The following is a 19,741-nucleotide window of genomic DNA, read 5'->3' as shown; positions in this document are numbered from 1 at the left end:
AAGCCCACACAACCCATGTCTGTTTGTTATGGCACAGCGCTAGTTTGTTACTATGCATCAATGAGCATTAAAAATGTTGGAAAGCAGCAGTTTCACGTCATTTTCTTCTCAGTTCAGTACACAGTAGCCACTGTACCATGACAAACTCTTTGTCTGTACCCACACTGGGTGTGATCTATCATTTATTTCACCACCTCCTTTATGATTTTATCTAACAGGAATCACAATAGAAAGTGCTCTAAACATCTGGTGCATAATTGAAGAAACTAAGCTATGGTGCTTTAATAACATTTATAATTGTTCAAATAGTTGTGCTGTGGGACATTTTTGTAAGATTTCTGCTTGAGATATTACACAAGTTTGACCATTTTATTTTTTATTAATCAAAACAAAATCAGTAAACAATGACAAAAAAATAAAACATCCAGTGACATAGTCCTCTTACAGTGAATTCTAGGCTGTGTTCCCACAGACACTTAGAGATTACCCTTGAAAAGATGCAGTAGTTTTGCCAGCCTAAGCTCCTAATGCCAAGGTGTTCCAAAACCCCACAGGCCCAGATGGCAAACATTTTACATTTAGTCTTTAGGCTAAAGGTGGCAAATTGTCTTTTAGACTAAATGTGTTTTGGGAATCTTTGGTTTTACCTTTATGTACTTAGGACAGAAAACATTCAGTTTGGAGTCCAGTCTTTTAAGGCAGGTTTTATATGGGTTGAATAGGATAAAACCAGCATTTCAGCCAGTAGGGGGCACTGATAAGGCTCTTGAGCTTGATTCTTTGTACATCCATGCATGACTTTTCTTCTTAGCACAAGAAGGAGGCTGGGTTGGAATCACATTTATTTAAAGTGTAAAACTGTGGATGTTGTCAGCAGCTTTGATAATAGAATTTTAAGGGCTTGGCTTGGTTATATGTGACTTTAGCTTCTTTGGAAAACTTCTACATCTAGGGATGTGCAGATTGCAGAAAACATCAGAAAAGAACCTAATGCTTGAAATATTTTTTGGGGGTTTCTTGTTTGTTAGTTTTTAACAATTAGTCTAGATTTCATTTGTAAAAATATAGTTTTTTCTATGTTATACTGGAATTTGCTGATTGCAGATATTGCCAACTGAACACTTCAATCAGGTCTCTGACAATTTTGCAAACAATTTAAAGAAAGAAAGCACTGTAGCTGCATAAGTATTTGTAATATGGTAAGCCCATCACATACTTCTTATAAAGGTTTCACAGTGCTTAGGTGAAACAGGTCAAATCTATAAAACATTCCAAGGGTATAATCATGGATAACTCTAGGTTTACTTACACCTCTGTTTATGTAGTGTGCACAAAATCTTCATTGACATTATTGCCTATTGGCCTATTGGTAAGAGGAATGACTAAACAGGGAAAAACAATAGTGAAAAAGCAGAAAGGGGAAAATAATAACAATAAAGTTAAATGCGAAAGGTGAATAGGGTAAAATTGTTTTGTAATACTTTAAATGTTTTTCTATATTACATAAACATAATAAAATATGCATTCATATGCAACTGATAGATCACTCTCAGCTTACACTAATGCAGTCATCAATCCAAACATTAATCCAATAGATGAAATTACACAATTTGAAATAAATATGATCAGTCAGAGATCTTAGAAGTAAGAGAGTTATAGATCGTCACAGGCTGACAACTGATAAGTACATTATTTTGATGACATTTTGATTAGCTGATTCATAGACTTTGTGACCACCTCCTATGAAGCGCCATCAAACGAGCAATCTTCAAGATTAAACAGTTCTTCTCTGCAGACATGAGACCTTGATCCTATGTGTCATGTGATGCTAGTGTCTCCCAAGAAAGTGCTAATCCAGAGTGCAATACTGGGCATGAGGGCTTGTCTGGTTTTCTCTGGTCTAGGCTGCTTACCTCCCAATCCTCTTGGCTTGCCCCCATGTAACTGGCTGTAATCTGCCCAGCTCAGATAAAGCACTCTTGCTCCAGAGTCTGTCCCCAGCCTCAACATTAGCTGATAGCTCCAGACAAGAGGAAACCTGTCAATGCTCTTTGTAAACAAACGCTTGCTCATCCCGACGTCTTTCGATGTACAAGCTGTTGGATTTAAAATCAACTCAGTGGATGCCTTGAACTTTTGACTGCTGCCGTTTTGGGCAGGAAATATGTGTGTGTTCCTTTGTGTGTATATGTTTTGGGATGGGTTATTTGAACAAGAGTTTTTTCAGAGTCAAACTACGTCAGCGCTGTTTGCAGTTCTTGATTCAATTCAGTACAACTTCATTATGCAGTTTATTGCCTGAGAAGGATTATGAAAGCACGGCCTTGGACTTGCAGGCATTTCCATTTTGAATGGCCCTCTGTATTCCACCATGTGCTCGTGGTCACACATGCCACATGAAAAGCCAACTCTGACTCAGGATTTTAGAGTATCTTAGTGGTCTCTAGTGATTTAAAAACAGTGCCCCTTGGTCAACAGAAACCTTTACAAATCCATATATCTAAACATCCGTGGCTCTTTTGTCGATGTCACAGGACACTGTTGAATGAATGACAGCTTTATTTGTCGCAAGCAGGTTGCCCTGCAGCGAGTGGTAACCCCCCCCGACCTTACACACATAACACAGACATCACAGTTGTGAAGTGCTACAGGCAAATTGTACCTATGTTACCACTTTGTGTCAACAATGTGGCTTTTATTAAACTACCAGCAAATTTGCTCTTTTAGAATGCTATTACATGTTCTGTTTCTTATTATCCACTTCACTTAAAATGTCTCCATGTAAAAGATTAATTTACATCAGTTCATCAGTTACAAAAATATATGTATTTTTTTACTATTGGCATCAGATAGTAGCTAGTTTTACATTGACGTTGTCCCCTTCTAGGTCATCTCCTTGTGCACCGCTGCACCATGTTTCTCCAAACTGTTTCCTGGAAGTCCTTCCTCTATACCCCAATCCTAAGAAAATAAATAACGGTTGATATGGTACAAATCTTAATAACAAAAGAGTTAAAATGGGATTTGGTAGGTAGGGGAACCCTAAGGTCCAGTGTAATGGGGCAGTGCAGCAAAAAGAAGTAATCAGTCACACATACTGTCACATATACTGTGGTTAATACATAAGCAGATTTTACATCATGGCTTTATCATCATGACTTCCTGGCCACTATAAAATTATTATAAAGGCAGACTTTGGAAAGTGTTAATAAAGAAAACAATCACCTTAAAGTGGACATGACAGTATCACGGCAAAACGTGCAACAGACACGCCAGTCCACCATTTTATACTTTGCCTCTCCAAAGCATGAAATGGAGACGCATGCAAAGTTGCAGTAAGCTGCAGAACCAGCAGAGTGAGATATTTTATTTCAAACTAACATTGAAATAATCATCGGAATGCATTTAAACAGACATTATTCATATGTAAATACATATTAGCCAACTAGCTTTATCATTTCTGTCGATTAACGACCCAAGAATGTAAATCATACCTTTTTGTGCTCACTACTGACTTCCTGACTTTAAATATATTATCTCCCCCTGTTGGTAATGCAAATTCTGCATGTATATCCACTTCTCGATTTGGACCAGCCTGTCTATTACACACTTTGCTGTGGTTGTGTATTAATGTGTATTAAACCATGGAGCCCTACTTTAAAATACTCTAAGATTTAGCACTATCTGTGAAGGTTGATTTAAGAAATAAATATTTAGAGTTACAATTTTTAGAGCATGCGTAGCACCATCTTGTGCCAGTACAGAATGTGAGATCACTAAGTTGGTTGGTTGCTGCTAATAGTCTTGCATTAGCTAGTAACAGAATTGATAACTCAATAGAAAACAGGGAAACTAAAAGTAAAAAGCAGTCTCAGGGGTGTCACTTTTAAATCGCCCCTGGCTGTAGCAATAACTTTTATGTTAAAAAACTAATTTGTTTTACAATCAACTTTCACTCTCTGTCTCCTAAGCAGTAAGTTGTTCTTTATTGTTGGCTAGCTGCACTGTAATGGGAAAATTCTCCTGCTGACTGTAGTGTTAGAGTTTGTCGAGCAGTTTAATAAATGAGGACTATGTGCAAAAGAGCTTGTTTGAGTCAGGCTCACGATTGATTCACCACACAGACAAACTGTCCGACACTGTCTCCTCTGTGTGTGATTTTTGTTGTTAGGTTGAGTGGACAGACTGAGCAGTTCAATCAACTGGCAGATATATGTCTACAAGATGCGATCAGTGCTATTTTATGCAATAAAATAGTTTTTCTTCTCTTAAGCATATCCAACGAGTTTACTACTTATATATCACACAGGAAACTGAAGCATAACTGATAATCCTAGAACGCATGAGCATGTCCACAGGGAGATTTTTTTTGTTCTGTGGACATGCTCATCAAAAGGAGCGAGCTGAAGTGGTTTGCACATCTGATAAGGATGCCTCCTAGGTCTCCTGGTTGAGGTGTTCTGGGCATATCCCACTGAGAGGAGGCCCCAGGGCAGACTTAGGACAAACAGGAGAGATTACATCTCTTGACTGGCCTGGAAGTGTCTTGGTGTTATTCCCCTGGATAAGCAGAGGAGGAGGCTGAGGACAGTGAGTCTTGGCTTCTCTGCTTGGGTTTCTGCCCTCATGACCCTGCTCCTGATAGGTGAAAGAAAATGAATGGAGGGATGGATGGATAGATGAACATGCCACTGGATGGTAGGATTCCTGATCGTGCTTTAAGAAACTTAGTTATGTTTGGATGTGCTTGGGTAAAGAAAGTATTTTATGGCATAAAATGGTACTGATCACATCTAGTGGACATCTGCTCTGCTAGCTAATTGCCCCTCTCAGTTTACCCACCAGACGAAGAAAAAACACAGGAAGGACAGTATCAGACCACTTTTAAGTTTGAGTTTACCTTGATTTACTTAATCTCTCCCATATGGAAAAGATATATATAAATCTTATAAAGTTTGTATCTGTCTTGTGTGAAACTTGTATGAAAAGCATATAAGAGTGAAAACAGATATAAGATCCCTTGAAAAATTATATAATGAAACTTGTATGTTTTGGATACTTACTAAAACAATATATGAAAGTAATGAGAAAGTGGCCACTTTCATGAGTAAATCATGTAAGCCTTATATGATTTACTCATGAAAGTGGCCACTTTCATGAGTAATCACATATAAGTTTTTACTATTTCTTTTCCATATGGGCTGGCTCTTTTCACAGTGTGCTTTTTTTAAATTCTCTCTTCCTTTCATTAAACTCAACCAGTGGTGGCAGGCAGCCACTTCCTTCTTGGACTTTTCTTCCTGTTAAAAGGGGTTTTTCCTTCCCACTGTTGCCAAGTGATTGCTCAAAGTGATTGCTCATTTCATTGTTGGGGTTTTCTCTCTATTATTATAGGGCAGTGGCTATCAAACTGAGGCCCCCAGACCTCCAGGGGTATGCAAGGTGCAGATTGGGGGTCTGTGAAAACACATAGTGTTACCTGGCGCATAGTGGCACTTAAAAACATGTGCATCATCTGAGGTTGAGCTAATTAGCACAATGGACTAATATTTGTCCACTTCATCAAGTAATGAAGAAGCCAAACAACCTAAAATTAGAGAGTATGACAACAGTCCCCTCGAGTTTGGCTTTATCGAGAATGTTGATGGAAGACCAAAATGCATTGTGTGTCTTCAAGTGCTAGAAAATGAAGCAATGAAGCCAGCCAAGCTAAAGTGGCATCTCATCTCAAAGCATGAGGGTTATAAGGGGGTCCTTGGAAATATTTTACCCCCTGTATGGGGTCCCTGGCCCCTAAAAGTTTGAGAACCTCTGTTGTAGGGTCTTTACCTTACAATATAAAGCACCATGAAGCCACTTTAGTTTTATTTCTATAGAACTGAATTGAATTAAACACTTTCCATGGCGTTATTGGTTTTGTCACTAACTAGCTAACATAAACTAATGGGAATCTATTAGCAACCAAACAACCTAGTGACATCACATTCTGTACTGACCCAGATTCCTTCAAAAAGTCAGTCCATTTTTAACTGTATCCGGGAAGTGATTTGAATAGTTATTTGGAAGCATTATCTAGCTTGTCTTTGATTTCAGTGGTCAAGGGAACATACAAGTTACTTATACAAAATATCCTGTTAAATTTGATTTTTTTTTTAAGTTTTAATAAGGTTTGATAAGATTTAAAAATCCTTTCTCTTGGCACTATCAAGTTTTTAGCCTAATGTGTGAATACAATTAATTAATTTGAAATAGACATTTCTCGGTAAGCCATAACCAGATAACCTCACCAAGTTGATCCACTCTCCAGTTAAAAATTTTATATAAACAAGAGCACAGTGCAACTCCCAGTGAAGGGCAAGTTAAGATACTTTAGTATATTCATTTATTTGTGTCTATGTGAAGTCAAATGTTTTGAAAACCTCAAACAAAGAAAGTTTTTAACTGTCAAAAAATACCACGAACAGTTTACAGGCCACTCATAAAATATCTCAGACAAATCCATCTCAGTCAGACATATAGGGATTCACCCGTTTGCTTCTAAGGTGCTTGAATACAAACAAATACCACACAAAAAATGTGTATGGTAAACTCAGCAACCGTGGTAAAAGTGCATACCAGGTATTCTGGCTTCCTCACACAGTAAACTGAGTAAGAGTGAATGCTGTCTGTCTCTCTGTGTTGGCCCTATGCTGGACTGGCAGCTGAGATAGGCTCCAGCACCCTTGTGACCTAAACTGCATAAGAAGTTAAGGAAATGGGTGGATGGATGATTAGGCCTTGATTTAGTTTTAAAAAGAATGAATCCTTGCCTTCATATGGAAGAGGCAAGCGCAACGATAATCTTGTACAAGATTTATAGTTCTTTTATCTTAGGCTAATAAAGGTTAACGACTTGTTTTGTTTGTTCTTGTCTCTAAAGGAATAAAAGAGCTGGACCAATTGATTGTAGTGCTTTTTACCACACATATGTTCATCGGCGGATTTTTTGGATTCATACTGGATAACACCATTCCAGGTGAATGACAGAATACTTGTGTTAAAGACAATCAATTATAAAGTAAGCTCTATCATCTAACCTCATCCCATCTTTTTCAGGTACTGACAAAGAGAGAGGTATCAAGAGCTGGCAGGACAAGGTGCAAGATGGAAGCAAAAACATGCATGACCAGTCATGCTATGATATACCTTTCTGCAACAAGGTTTTGAAAAGGTTTAGATGTTTCCAGTGCCTCCCCTTCCTCCCTTCTTACAAGACCACCCAGTAGGAGGCAACCATGTAATGATGTGGTAGCTCAGTGTGCAACATTAATGTTGGCCTGTTAGCCCCATTAGAACAAAGAAGTCTTAATTGGATGGAATATTTTCAATGACAAAATAAGTGTACATGACACTTGCCTTATTTCTTCAGTGCTATTACGGTTCATTTTAAACCTCACTGCTGACTAGGGATGGGTACCGGTATCCGGTGCCATGATGGCACCGGTTCTGACATAAACGGTAGTAACCAGACCGAAAAGCAGCGCACATTTCGGTGCTTTATTTCGGTGCTTTTTTTTCCTGAGCTGTGATACACTTTAGATTCTAGCCAATCATTTTACATTTCCGAGGATAGTAGGCGGGTCCAGGTACGTACGTTCTTTTAGAGCAGAGCTACGGATTAAAAATGCCCAAGGAAGACCGGTCAAATGTATGGCTGTACTTCACAGCAAAATATGCAAACTCAGCAGCCTGCAACAAGTGCTTTAAGCTGATACTGTGATACTGTCAAAGGAAGTAACACCTCAAATCCGATGAAACACCTGGCGACGCATAGCGTTTTTTTTAAAAGCCGAGAAATGCGCCGTATTTGATAGCTTGCTGCGAGACCTCACACCGTGCACATCTACTGCGGGTGGGTTGCCAGTTATCGGACCCGGAGCAACATCCCCCAAAAACCCGAAGAATAGAGTCCTGGCCCCTAGCCCTGCCAGTGTAGCAGAAATGATGACGGATGATGATGGCAGCAGCAGCCTTCTTCTCTGTGTGAGTAGCGTAATGTTGTTCGTGTGTAATTTACGTTGAGTAGGCTAACCACGTTATTACATTAATGCATGTAAGGTGAACTAGCAAACATCATCATAGCTACATGCGGCTGTCTTCTTGTTTGATGGCAGATACTCCCTTCACCCTGGCCAAAAAGGCTAAAATGACCAAAGAAAAAGTGGAAAACAGCTAAACATGAGAGGTTTTTGGATAAAGTTTGTGTTTTTTCCATTGTTTAAGCACTGCTTCCAGCCAAGAGTGATACCATATATGCCCCATAGCTGCAGAAAAGGCTAACATTGTTATCTTTTTACAAAAAAACAGCTGAACATGAGAGGTTTTTGGACAAAGTTGGTGTTCTCCATTCTTTAAGCACCGGTTTGAGTACCGTTTAAGCACCAGCACCATTTCAAAAGTACCGGTTTGGCACCGGTATCGGATAAAACCTAAACGATACCCATCCCTACTGCTGACAGTGTTTTCACAGTGTCACCTTTCTGCTGCAGTTTCAGTTCCCCATTTCTGTTGATCTGGTTAATTATTTCTAAACAGTTGAATCTTTGAAACAAATAGAAGTGTTTCACATTACAGAATTTCACATTCACATTACAGTGTACATTGGCATCAATAGGCAGAGGTCAAGCTGCTGCGGCTTTAAACTGTCATCGTGCTTCTGAAACTAGATTTTAGACTGAAAACCCAGTGGAGACATAAAGGCGCTGATTCTTTAACATTATTAATAAAATTAGTTTAATCTCACTTACCGAAAACAAACACTGACACAATATTTGTGCTAATTGGTTACTAGTTTGTTTTTATATTATGTTTAATTAATTAATTATATGGATGGTTGCAATTAAAGTAGCAATTTATAGGTAGTGCATTTATAAACATTAGGATGGGGTTTTTTTTTCAATATCGTTGATGTTTGTGTCCTGCTTCATTTTCACTGTTTCAATTTGTTTGAACTTGTTGACACAGGTTGTATTAAAATGTGACGAGTTGAGATTGAGGTTGTTGCTTATTAATGTTTTTTATATTAGTGATTATTTTATAGCTTTTTAAGAGTAAACAGTTAATTACAATGATCACGAAGGAACAAGACCCACAAGCAGGACACCCAAAAATCCAGATCTTTAATCCAGAAAGCTGTACACAGGAAGGCAGAGGAGGCAAACAAATCCAAATATGGCAAAAGTAAAGTCCAAAAAACAATCCAGATGTTCAGACACACAACAAACAAGGAGCAACAAGGGAAAAATTGTGGGCATACAAACAACATACTAGAAATACTAAAATGTTTGCAATGTTTGACCAAATCATGGTAATGGCAACTTTAGTTATGTAGCAGATTTCATCATACTCAAATTCAATCTGCTTATTACAGAGAGTAAAAATAAACACAAATCTATATAGGTTTATAATGACAGCTGAAAAATAAATCTTATAATAGTTAAAACAGCTAACATACACATGCACACACACTCACAGACACTCAGCTTTTGACTTATTGAGTCGTTTTTTGAATGCAGGCACAGCTGTAACTTACCTCAGGTCAGAGGGCAACTTGTTACAAATATAGGAGCACAGTAACAGAAACCACCCTCATGACATGTAGCTCTAATTTGGGGGACACCTGATGTTGTTTAACTGGGTTGCAGACAGTGAGCAGTAAGGCAGCGAACGTTTAGTTCATAAAGTTTAAAATTAACTTTTTGAACTGGGAGCCAATGAAGTAGTTAAGCACTTCAGCACATGTTCAAATTTCCATGTACGTGTAACGACTCTGGCAGCAGACCTTATTATCAAAACTGTGATCACTGTTCAAAATGATGCCAAGGTTTCTGACTTCTTTGCTGTGTTTCAGAGGCAGGGAAGATAAATGTGAACTGACTACAAATAATTCTGTTCTAAAAAAAATTCTATGAAGTTTCTAGACATCCAGAGTAAATGTCATCAGTGCAGCTTATTAGTTTGTTAAAAAAAAAAGAAAAGGTTAGATCATGTTAGGAAAAGGGTTCAGGTTAGGTGAAGCAGTGTCATGTGAATAAGAATGATGGGATATATTGAGATTTTTTATGACAGCACCAAGCAGGACCATGTGAAGGTTAACGTGTAACAGACCGGTGATAAAGCCAAAGGAAAAACCTTTGAATTTTTATTTGAGCAGTTCCAAAGCTACGAATTAAAACACAAAAACGTTTGCACTTTTGGTATGATGAGTACCAGTGAAGAACATGACCTGACCAACTCTTAAACCAATTGACTTGTGAGCTGAATAAAAGGTCTGCAGCATTTTATTTCTGCCATCTTTACCTTTCCTTTGTTTCTTCCAGGAACTTTAGGTGGATTATGTATATCTACATTTCTGGCAAAATCAATATAATTAATTATTTGAGAAATTGCATCAGAGAAATTATGCAGCATTTAATCATGTGATGACAGTACTTGTAATGTGTGCTTTGAAAGTTCGCTGATAAATATGTCACCTGTGATGCCATTGATGTAATGCTCGTTAATTAATCGGTTGGTATTTGTTTTGACAAGACAAATAAAACACACAATAATGATTCGAGAGAGCAACATTTTGAACATTTGTAAATGTGACATCAAGGCGTCTGGAAACAATTAGATCAAGTGTGTGACCTTTTGTATGAATGGGTCCATTCACATGCTATTTAAAGTCAAAACATTCTAATAAAGGGATTGTCTGTTTTATATCACTTTTCATTGTTGCTGTTGTCAGTGTGAATATTTATATCCCCTGAACTAATGATACATCAAATTATGTCAATTAGGGCAATTTATGTTGTATATTTGGAAAGAAATCCATCAATTTCCTCTGAACCATGTCTAAGGTTAGGGGGATGATATTTAGTGACGAATACAGCAGAATATAGAATTAATTAATAAACCTGAATATTCAAAATCTTGAAAATGGCACAGATTAACAGTTAAAGATTCCAGTACTCCTCCTGTGCAATATTCAATATGCACAACTAATTGTGAGTTAGTGGTTGATATTTTAATCGGCGCCAGGGACAGAGAGACATCCAGTACTCACCAACTACAAAGGTCAGAGTAGGATTATAAGAATTAATGTGTAAACAGAAATATTTATTTTTTTATCCCAGATAAAAGTCAACTTCCCTCATGTAGAGTCCATTGGCAGTTGGCAGGACTTTACTGCCAGTGACTAGAGTTAACAGCAATAATTGCACAGCATCTACTTTTTAATAAAATATGCTACATTATTTTTTTAAATGCTAAAAAAGACATTAAACATGTTATGCTAAAATGTTAAAAACAAAGAAAATGGGTTGAACTTGCATATGTGTAGCAGCATTTACAGTAACCTTTTACATGCATGTCTGTCTCACAGCATGCTGCCCAGTTACAGAGACAGGGTAACTGCTGAGGCAAAGGTTAATTGCTTTAAGATAAACATGGGGAGCTTCTAGAGCCAATGGTTAAGGCAGGTTTATGCAGCATAAGAGACTCCCATCAGGGTCTCACAGTATAAACATGTGCTTAAATGCTTAAATCTTTTTCTTAGTGGATTCAAACATAAAGCCTGAGTACTTACAGTATGTGTCTGCACTTCTTTTTGGCTCTCGAGGGAGGCGGACGCACTTTTTCTCCTCTCCTCTCCCTTATCTTTCCTGCTTAGCTCTTATGTCCTTGTCTAGTCTCGTGTTTTTTTGTATTACTTTCCCTGGAACACTCTCTCACAGTCTGTTTCTAAAACCTAAAGAGAATTATGGATTTGATCAACTGGTCTCTGAATGCTATTGACACACTTTACCCTTTTGTGTTACACATTTCGATGTTTTTTTCCTCGCTACCTAGCCTGACCTGTCTCCCCAATGTGATGTTTGTGTATTGTATGTACGGTCGGCAAGGTCTGTCATCTCGGTTGTGGGCAAAAGACCTGCAACTGACAAATAAAGGCTATCTCATCTCATCTCATCTCTCATCTCATGTTTTGGTATTTCTGAATTCTTTGAATTTTATTTTTGACTGATGTTTTGCCTTCACCCCTCCCTGGTCTGAACAGGAATCTTTGAAATCTCTTCCTCTTTCAGAAATACAACCTATGATACATTCTACAGTAAGGACTAGCATTGCATCGTTTTCTCGTGTTGTTTAAGACATTTTTGGAGATCTGACATTTTGTGTGATGTTTAATATTTCTGATCAGGCGCATTACAAAAAATATCCATAGCACTCAGTAAAATGAATGAAATTCCAAAAAGCAGACACTCATTATCCAGCTCCAAGCACTATGAACAGAGAATAGGGATGAATGACAGTTACTAGTGTAGGATCAATTAAAGGGAGCTCATGGTGTGCAATTTGTCACTTCTTTCAGAACATTGGTATCTAAGGCTACGTCCACATTAGCCCGGATAGATTTGAAAATGTGTTTTCGTTTTCAGTCATTTTCACAGAGTTGTGCGTCCACATTGCAATGGCCGAAAACGCTTATGTTCCAGTACTGCGCATGCGTGAAACGCAAGAAGATTCGACCTGCCTCATTTCTGTCTGCCTTTTATTTGCTTTCCGGCTCTTTGAAATGTTGCGGCAGAATGTCGAGGAAAAGCACCAAGTATTTTTTTGTTTTTTGCTGCTGCAAGTAACACAAAAGTACAAAGTTGCACAAGTGAGTGAGAATTAAAGAATTTGAATAAAAGCTTTCTAGAGCATGTACAAACTGATATTAATCTTTAATAGGGCTGTCAAAATTGAGAGCAAACAAAACGACTGCTGTATGATGCCCTCCGCCATCTTAGTTTAATTGGTCACATGACTGCAACACATGACTAAAATGTGTCATCGTTTTCAAAAAGTCTCAGTTTTTGCTGTCCACAGTGCGAAAGCACTGTTTTCAAATATATGCGTTTTCTGCGTTTTCCTTCAGCGAAAACGCCATCTCAGTGTGGACGGGAGGTCAAAACGGAGAGAAGACGATGCCTTTTTAAACAAAAAAGCATTAGTGTGGACGTAGCCTAAGACAGGTGTTAAAAGTAGTGTAACATGTTTTACCAACAGCTTCAGTGGCATAGCAAGTGCAAATCAGGTCACACACTGTGAGTACCATATGTAAAAGCCATGTGGCTAGCAAAAGTGCCAAGTTTGTCAGCAAGTCACCTGGTCAAGGAATAAGCCAGTGGCACAGATAGATATTTAAAATGGTGGTCTACCCTTGCAGCTACACTGGCGCAAAGCTAACATGATTACCAAATCCTAATCAGGATTGAATTGAATTGACAGATGTGAGCATTCATTATGTGAAGAGACACCTTCAGCCACAATGTTCCAAACGTGAGGCATTACAGAAAGTCTGTCAGGGTATTACCTGCCCCAGGGTTTATCAACCCTTGGAAACGTGACCTGCCTTGAATGCATGCCATCTCTGAGCTCAAAGGTCTCCTAAATGCAGGAGAATAGTAAACTAAGCCTGTCTACTCTATGCAAGCTTGCATTAGTAGTAGGGTCATTAAGAAAGTGAGATACAGGTGCTAGTTTGTGGGTTTAAATTTTTTTTTTAATGTAGGGAGGGGAGGGTGTGTGTTTTGCTTGAATCCCACCATGGAAGTTAAAAAAAAAGTTGTAAAGTAAGTAAGAAATGTACCAGTAAAAAGTACCAAATTCTAAACTTTTTTTTTTACAAATAATTTTGTTTTATTAGGTCCTAAAATTAAGAACATTCAGAACAGAGATTTTTAAGAATAGTTTATTTCAAACAAAAGAAAAAAAGAGAGAAAAATAACAAAGGCTGCATGAATATGTCTACACAATGTTTATGTTCAAAAACGAGTAGGATGAACTTTACTCTTTTTTTGTTCGTACCCCCAAGTTAACTACACAGACCAAAGGAAATTAATCTGCAAATATAACCAAGACCAACAGATCATGGCTTAGGGCAAAAGATGGTGCAGGTTAGTTTCTCCTTAGTTAAGCTACTTTATACAGCTTTACTCTAAGGTACACCATACTGAACTAATCCAATGGAGGCCAGAAGATTGGAAGCCATTATTTATTAGTTTTCCCTGAGCCTTAGTGATTTTGCAAAGACTGCAACTGGTCATTATTAATAACATGCTTGTTTCTATGTCACCCATGCACCATGCCTCGCTAATTTATTTACATGTTTTTTTATTTCACTCCCAGCACAGTAAAACATACTCGTGTTTACTTGGAGTGTTTACATAATTGCATTAAGCCCCTAAAAACTAAAAGATAAAGCACTAAATATAATGTAATATTAGAATAAATGCATGTTTTCTTATGGCTATAATGTAAAAGACATGAAAAATAAAATGCTCATTAAAATTTCGATTCTGAAGTTTTGATGTTCTGTCATTTCCTGTTTAATCTGGGAACTACTTACCTTATTTTATTCCTGTCAGCTCTACTTCCGCACTTTGTTCTATTTCCGAAAGTTTTCTGCCACAACGATGTCTAGTCAGACAATCCTCGCTTCAGTATATATTCAACCCTTTGACCTTCTTCCAGCTGCCAGGTTGCCTTGTTACTCTTTACAGGTAACCTGTCCATCCAGTTTTGCATCTTTTTGTTTTTGTAGTTTGATTTTGTTTTCCCTTCAGATGTAGTTTTTATTTGTGTATTTTTTATTTGTTGCTCATGTTTCACTTGTATGACCATTGTATGATTTGTTGCCTGACAATAAAGATCTGGATTGTGGATTTTAATTGGCCTCTAATATCCTGTGTTTAAGTGCTCCACTCATGCTGAAATCATTTTTAATAGAAGTCAACAGGTAACCTGATCCTGGTCCTGGTAGAGAGATATTCAAAAAACGAATTATAGCAATGATTCATTATATTACAACTCGACTAAATTTATTAGACATTAGTAATCATATGTAGAGAATCAAAGTGGTCCATTGTCTTGACAAGCATCAGTATATTGGCTTATATTCCAGCTTTAAAATCGTTCCCTAAAACTTGTCCTTAGAATTGGTTAAGGATACAAGTTCTGATAAATTAAATAAATAAGAACCACCTTTACCTGTTAATCAATAGTTTTTGTTGATTTAGGTAGGTGTACTTTTTTGAGCATTCAGTTAGTATTAGATATGAAGTTAGATAACTATCTCAAGCAAATCAACATGAGTAACCTATATTTGGCTTGCAGGTAACCTACATTTACTGTATATTTGTTATATCGCATACATTAGTAAAAACTGCACTTGTAATGCTTGCCATTTTTCCTAGAAGATCATTTTAAATAAAAAAAAGGGCATTTCTCTCTTTTTCCATCACATTCCAAAGCGATGTGGAAAATAACAAAGTGATTGTCAGTTGCAATGTTGATGTTGGACGTAATTATGATAATACAGGAGCAACACCAACCCAGAGATATCAGATGCAGCAACCAGATGTCCCTTTTTCATAAAATCCTAGACAGAATCCATACAATAACATGTACCACTGGCATTGTTGTTGTTGCCAAGCAGTAGACGTTACAGGAAAAAAGAATGATCTAAGTTTTTTCAAGAACGCTTTTTCCCTTGACAGGGAATTTGCAAAATATTTTGGTATATTAAATTTCTGATGGCTGATACTGCTGAGCTCAACAGCATGGTATTAGATGAATGTAAATACAAACAGAGCCCCTTTCTGAGAAAAGTAACAAATGTAAACCTTCTTATTCCTTAACCATCATTAAAGTAATGTAAAGACATTATCTTATTTATTGTTAAATAATTTCATATGTGTTTTACTGCAAAGGACTACCTTCATATGTTTCCTGGCAATGTGGTCTTGCCCATTTACAGTTGTCTCCTACCTCCGTGTATTTACTCCTTTGTCAATTCCCAAATTGCTTATGCATAATTCCTCTCCTCTAATTCTCTCCTTGTGTTTAGTCCATCCTGCTAACTGTGTGAGTGCAGGAGGCAAGGAAGGGGCACAAAGAGAAAGGAGCAGAGGCATCAGACATTTAATGAAGTAAGACAAACTTTCACACTTGATTTCTGAGTGATGTCAGTAAAATTTAAGCTTTGACACTTTTTACACAGTTTTACATAAATAATTTAGCCTACAGATGATCTCGTTTGTAACAGTGGTCATGACATATAATTTTTTTTCTATGTAAGGTCATTTTTAACTAAATGTGACAAGTTAATGTAACTTCTTATAAAACACATAAAAAAATTGTGAAGAAAAAGTAACCATCTTAAAATTAACAGAGACAGAGACAGAGATACACATGAATTAAAATTAATTCATGTGTATCTCTGTCTTTTTGTTTCCTATACCAGCAAGGCAATGGTATGCACTCTTACCAGCGATTTTTATTGGTACACCACCACAGTGGTGATTGAGGGGCAGATTTTTATGTTTAATTCAAGGCTTTAATAAAAAACAATGCAATAACTGTTTCAGAATTACAGACATTTTTATACACAGTCCTCCATTTTCAGAGTCACAAATATAATTGGACAGACTAACATAACTGAAGTACAAGGGTTATTTCCAATACTGGGAAGAAAATGATTTGTTGTCAGTTTAAGTTTAAAACCCGTGGACATTAACTTGTCAGTTTGCTTTGGATCATTTCCTATTCCTGTGAGGTGTTGACTAATCGGTTTTACCTCTGGCTGAATCTAAGCAAAGAACATAAATTCATCCTTCGATCCTGTTCTTCCTCTCTCTTAAATCATTGAAGGCGTCTTCATTGCAGAATTTGACAATGATACTACCTCCAGAGTGTTCTTGATTTGATTTCATGTTGTGAATGCATTTTATTTTTTATTTATGATGATTTTCATCAGTTGTCTTTTGTGATCTTTCAGGTCTTTTGGTTTCGCTGAACTGGCCAGCAGTTCAATCCTTTTTCTTAAGTAAGAATGTTGACATGGTCACTGCTGTGTATAAAAATAGCTGTAATTGGTAAATAGTTAATGCATTAGTTTTAGCAAATTCCTTAATTTAAAACTGAAAGTCTGCCCTTCAGTCATCAGTCTTCATTGTTTGATTTAAAAGCCCCCTGTGTTAGTGTACCGAAGCGAAACTACAAAAAAAATGGGTTAGGGTAAGTCAGCAGTTAACCCAGAAAGCTAAGATTTGTAAGTCCACAACTTTTTTATCCACAACTTGGGGTGACCGTGGCTCAGGGGGTTGGGAAGCTCATTTGTAATTGAAAGGTTCCCAGTTCGATCCCCGTCCTGGTTTTGTGTCCTTGGGCAAGACACTTCACCTACCACCTACCGGCTTTGGCCTGAGGGGCCGATGGCGCGATATGGCAGCCTTGCTTCTGTCAGTCTGCCCCAGGGCAGCTGTGGCTACAACTGTAGCTTGCCTCCACCAGTGTGTGAATGAATAGTGGAATTGTAAAGTGCTTTGGGTGCCTTATTATTATTTGAAACAAACCAAAAGAGACAGCTTTTTACCACACTTTTCAATTCTTAGTTACTTAGAGCACTTTGAAGGACACTAAAACATTCATACATTCATACAGTGCAGGGTTTTGTATGACATACAGTCTGTGCAGCCCCCTGAGGCGAATTTGTGATGGGTTTTTACACCTTTACACCTTCTGCAGTTTTGATGTTTTTTTTGTTTTTTTTTTTTTGTGTGTGTGTGTGTGTGTGTGTGTGTGTGTGTGTGTGTGTGTGTGTGTGTGTTTGTGTGTGTGACTCTCCATTGATCATCCACAGTCTCTGAATTTGATTGAGTTTTCTTCTCATTTTGATCGTCAACATATTCTATCACTATTAATCATAACCAGAAAACGGCTGAAAATGTTTTAGCTTTTGAAGGGATCAAAAATGAAGGCCAGATTCATTAATCATTTAAACCAATTTTAGGCCTCATAAAGTGATCTACTTTATCTAATCACTCCTGGCTCCAGAGAACTGAAATGCCTATAATGCCTTCAATTTAACCGCTACTTTGCTCTGCATCACATGCTGATCTGTCTGGCAGACTGACTACAAGGCATCAGATATGGATGCTGTTCCAAGAAATTTTTCTAAGGAATTATTTTTGTTGTGGAATTCTTGACAAGGGAGAGAGAGAGAACATTTGAATTAATTCTTCAGAAGGAATGTGGTAGTAATTGATTTTCCCAATGGGATCCTTTATGACGTCCATGTTTATGATAGAAACTATGTTTCACACTGAATATGTAGTCCACCTTCTTAATTAAAACAACATTCTGAAACTATACAATCACTGATGATGCATAATCAGGATCATGACTATAGTGTCACTGGTAAGCAAGTGTTCAACTCCTCAATATATCAATTTTCCTGGCCACTTATCCAGCGAACTCCAAATAACATCAATTAGCACAAAGGGACAAGACATAACTTTTTGTTTCATCAAACTGTGTTACTTAGAATACTTAGATTTCTCTTTTTTTATATCAGAGACCAGCCTGCTGGCATTTTCTGTTGCTCACACTGATATTTCCACATAGATTTAGCAACACTCTGGATAACAACATTGCATTTAATATAACACACTAAAAAGGCTTATCAACAGTGTGAGAATGATCATCGAACAAAAGAAATGCCTTCTGGTGTATCATTCTTCTAACAGTGTGGACCGTCTGATCACCACACACTCAAGAATCAAGCTCTGCGACAGCCGGTTAGAATCGGATGATCCCTTTTTGGAAATGGTCCAACACTGGGTCATCGAGTTTGAAGCTCTTAGGAAGTAGAAAGTGATAATGATGGCATGCACTTTGCCACTAGTAGAGTTTCAGACCCAAAACATTATTATATAGAATAAAAATACAAAAATGTACAAATACAACAGCAAAAGCACCACCACCAATAATAATAATAATAATAATAATAATAATAACAGTGATAATAATAATAATAATGCTCAGCTGCATTTGATTGATGTCATGCACAAAAGCATGATATCACAGCTTCCTTCCAGGTGCTTATCCTGGAAATGGTTCTCACTGAGTCTTAGCAAGGTTCTGCAAAACACTTTGTTTCTAACACATGGACTTATACACAAGTGTCAGCACTTGTGGCATTCAGGGCCCAAAGCAGTCCTGGGGAGCAACCTTATCTAGAATTTCCAAATAGTGGACAAAGTGCTCTACAACCCGAGTCGCAATTGCTTCCAATCCAGCTTTTGACTCAGAGTGATTAAACAGCATTTTGTTATGGTCAGTTAATTAATTTGAAACTTCTTTTATGTGAATTAACTTCCCTTGTTGCCCAGATACCCCATTATCAAATTTGCATTTGTTTACTGTATATGAACGGCTACGGTCAATTTTCCAAACTAGTTTCATTCCTTGGGGCAACTAGTCATTTAAAGTTATGTAAATTCAGCATTCTGATTTATGCATTGCACTGCATAAATCACCAAAAGGGAAATGTGGTTACGATATGTGGTCATAGCCAATAACATATCATGACAATCTTTTGGGGAAAGTAAACACCACGAAACTGATTTTCTCACAGTCTCAGTTATTACAATTAGTTATCTGCATTCAGTCTTAGCTTCCAAAAATGTGTGTGTGTGTGTGTGTGTGTGTGTGTGTGTGTGTGTGTGTGTGTGTGTGTGTGTGTTTTACAGCAGCCTGCTGTTAGGGAAGTAAGTTACTCTCAGGAAGTTATGGGCATAGAGGCAGAGCCAGTGATGGTGTGTGGTAGCCATGGTCACCGCAGACTGAAGCGTGGCCATTCCTAATGACATAAGAGTAATCAACCAAATGC

General features: G+C 37.5%; 1 protein-coding gene across 1 annotated transcript in view; it reads left to right on the top strand.

Annotated features, from left to right (window-relative positions):
- Positions 1 to 11,986, top strand: part of LOC146383088 (solute carrier family 23 member 2) — a 55,910-nt gene extending 43,924 nt beyond the window's left edge. The window contains exons 11-12 of the mRNA XM_084934242.1: positions 6,920 to 7,015; positions 7,096 to 11,986. Of these exons, the coding sequence (XP_084790368.1) occupies positions 6,920 to 7,015; positions 7,096 to 7,265 (266 nt within the window). The 3' untranslated portion in view covers positions 7,266 to 11,986. The remainder of the gene's footprint in view (positions 1 to 6,919; positions 7,016 to 7,095) is intronic.
- The last annotated feature ends 7,755 nt before the right edge of the window (positions 11,987 to 19,741 follow it).

The sequence above is a fragment of the Perissodus microlepis genome, chromosome 7 (assembly GCF_051167445.1).
Source record: "Perissodus microlepis isolate ML-2025 ecotype Zambia chromosome 7, ASM5116744v1, whole genome shotgun sequence".
NCBI classification, from domain to species: domain Eukaryota; kingdom Metazoa; phylum Chordata; class Actinopteri; order Cichliformes; family Cichlidae; genus Perissodus; species Perissodus microlepis.
This window is presented reverse-complemented; position numbering and strand designations above follow the sequence as displayed.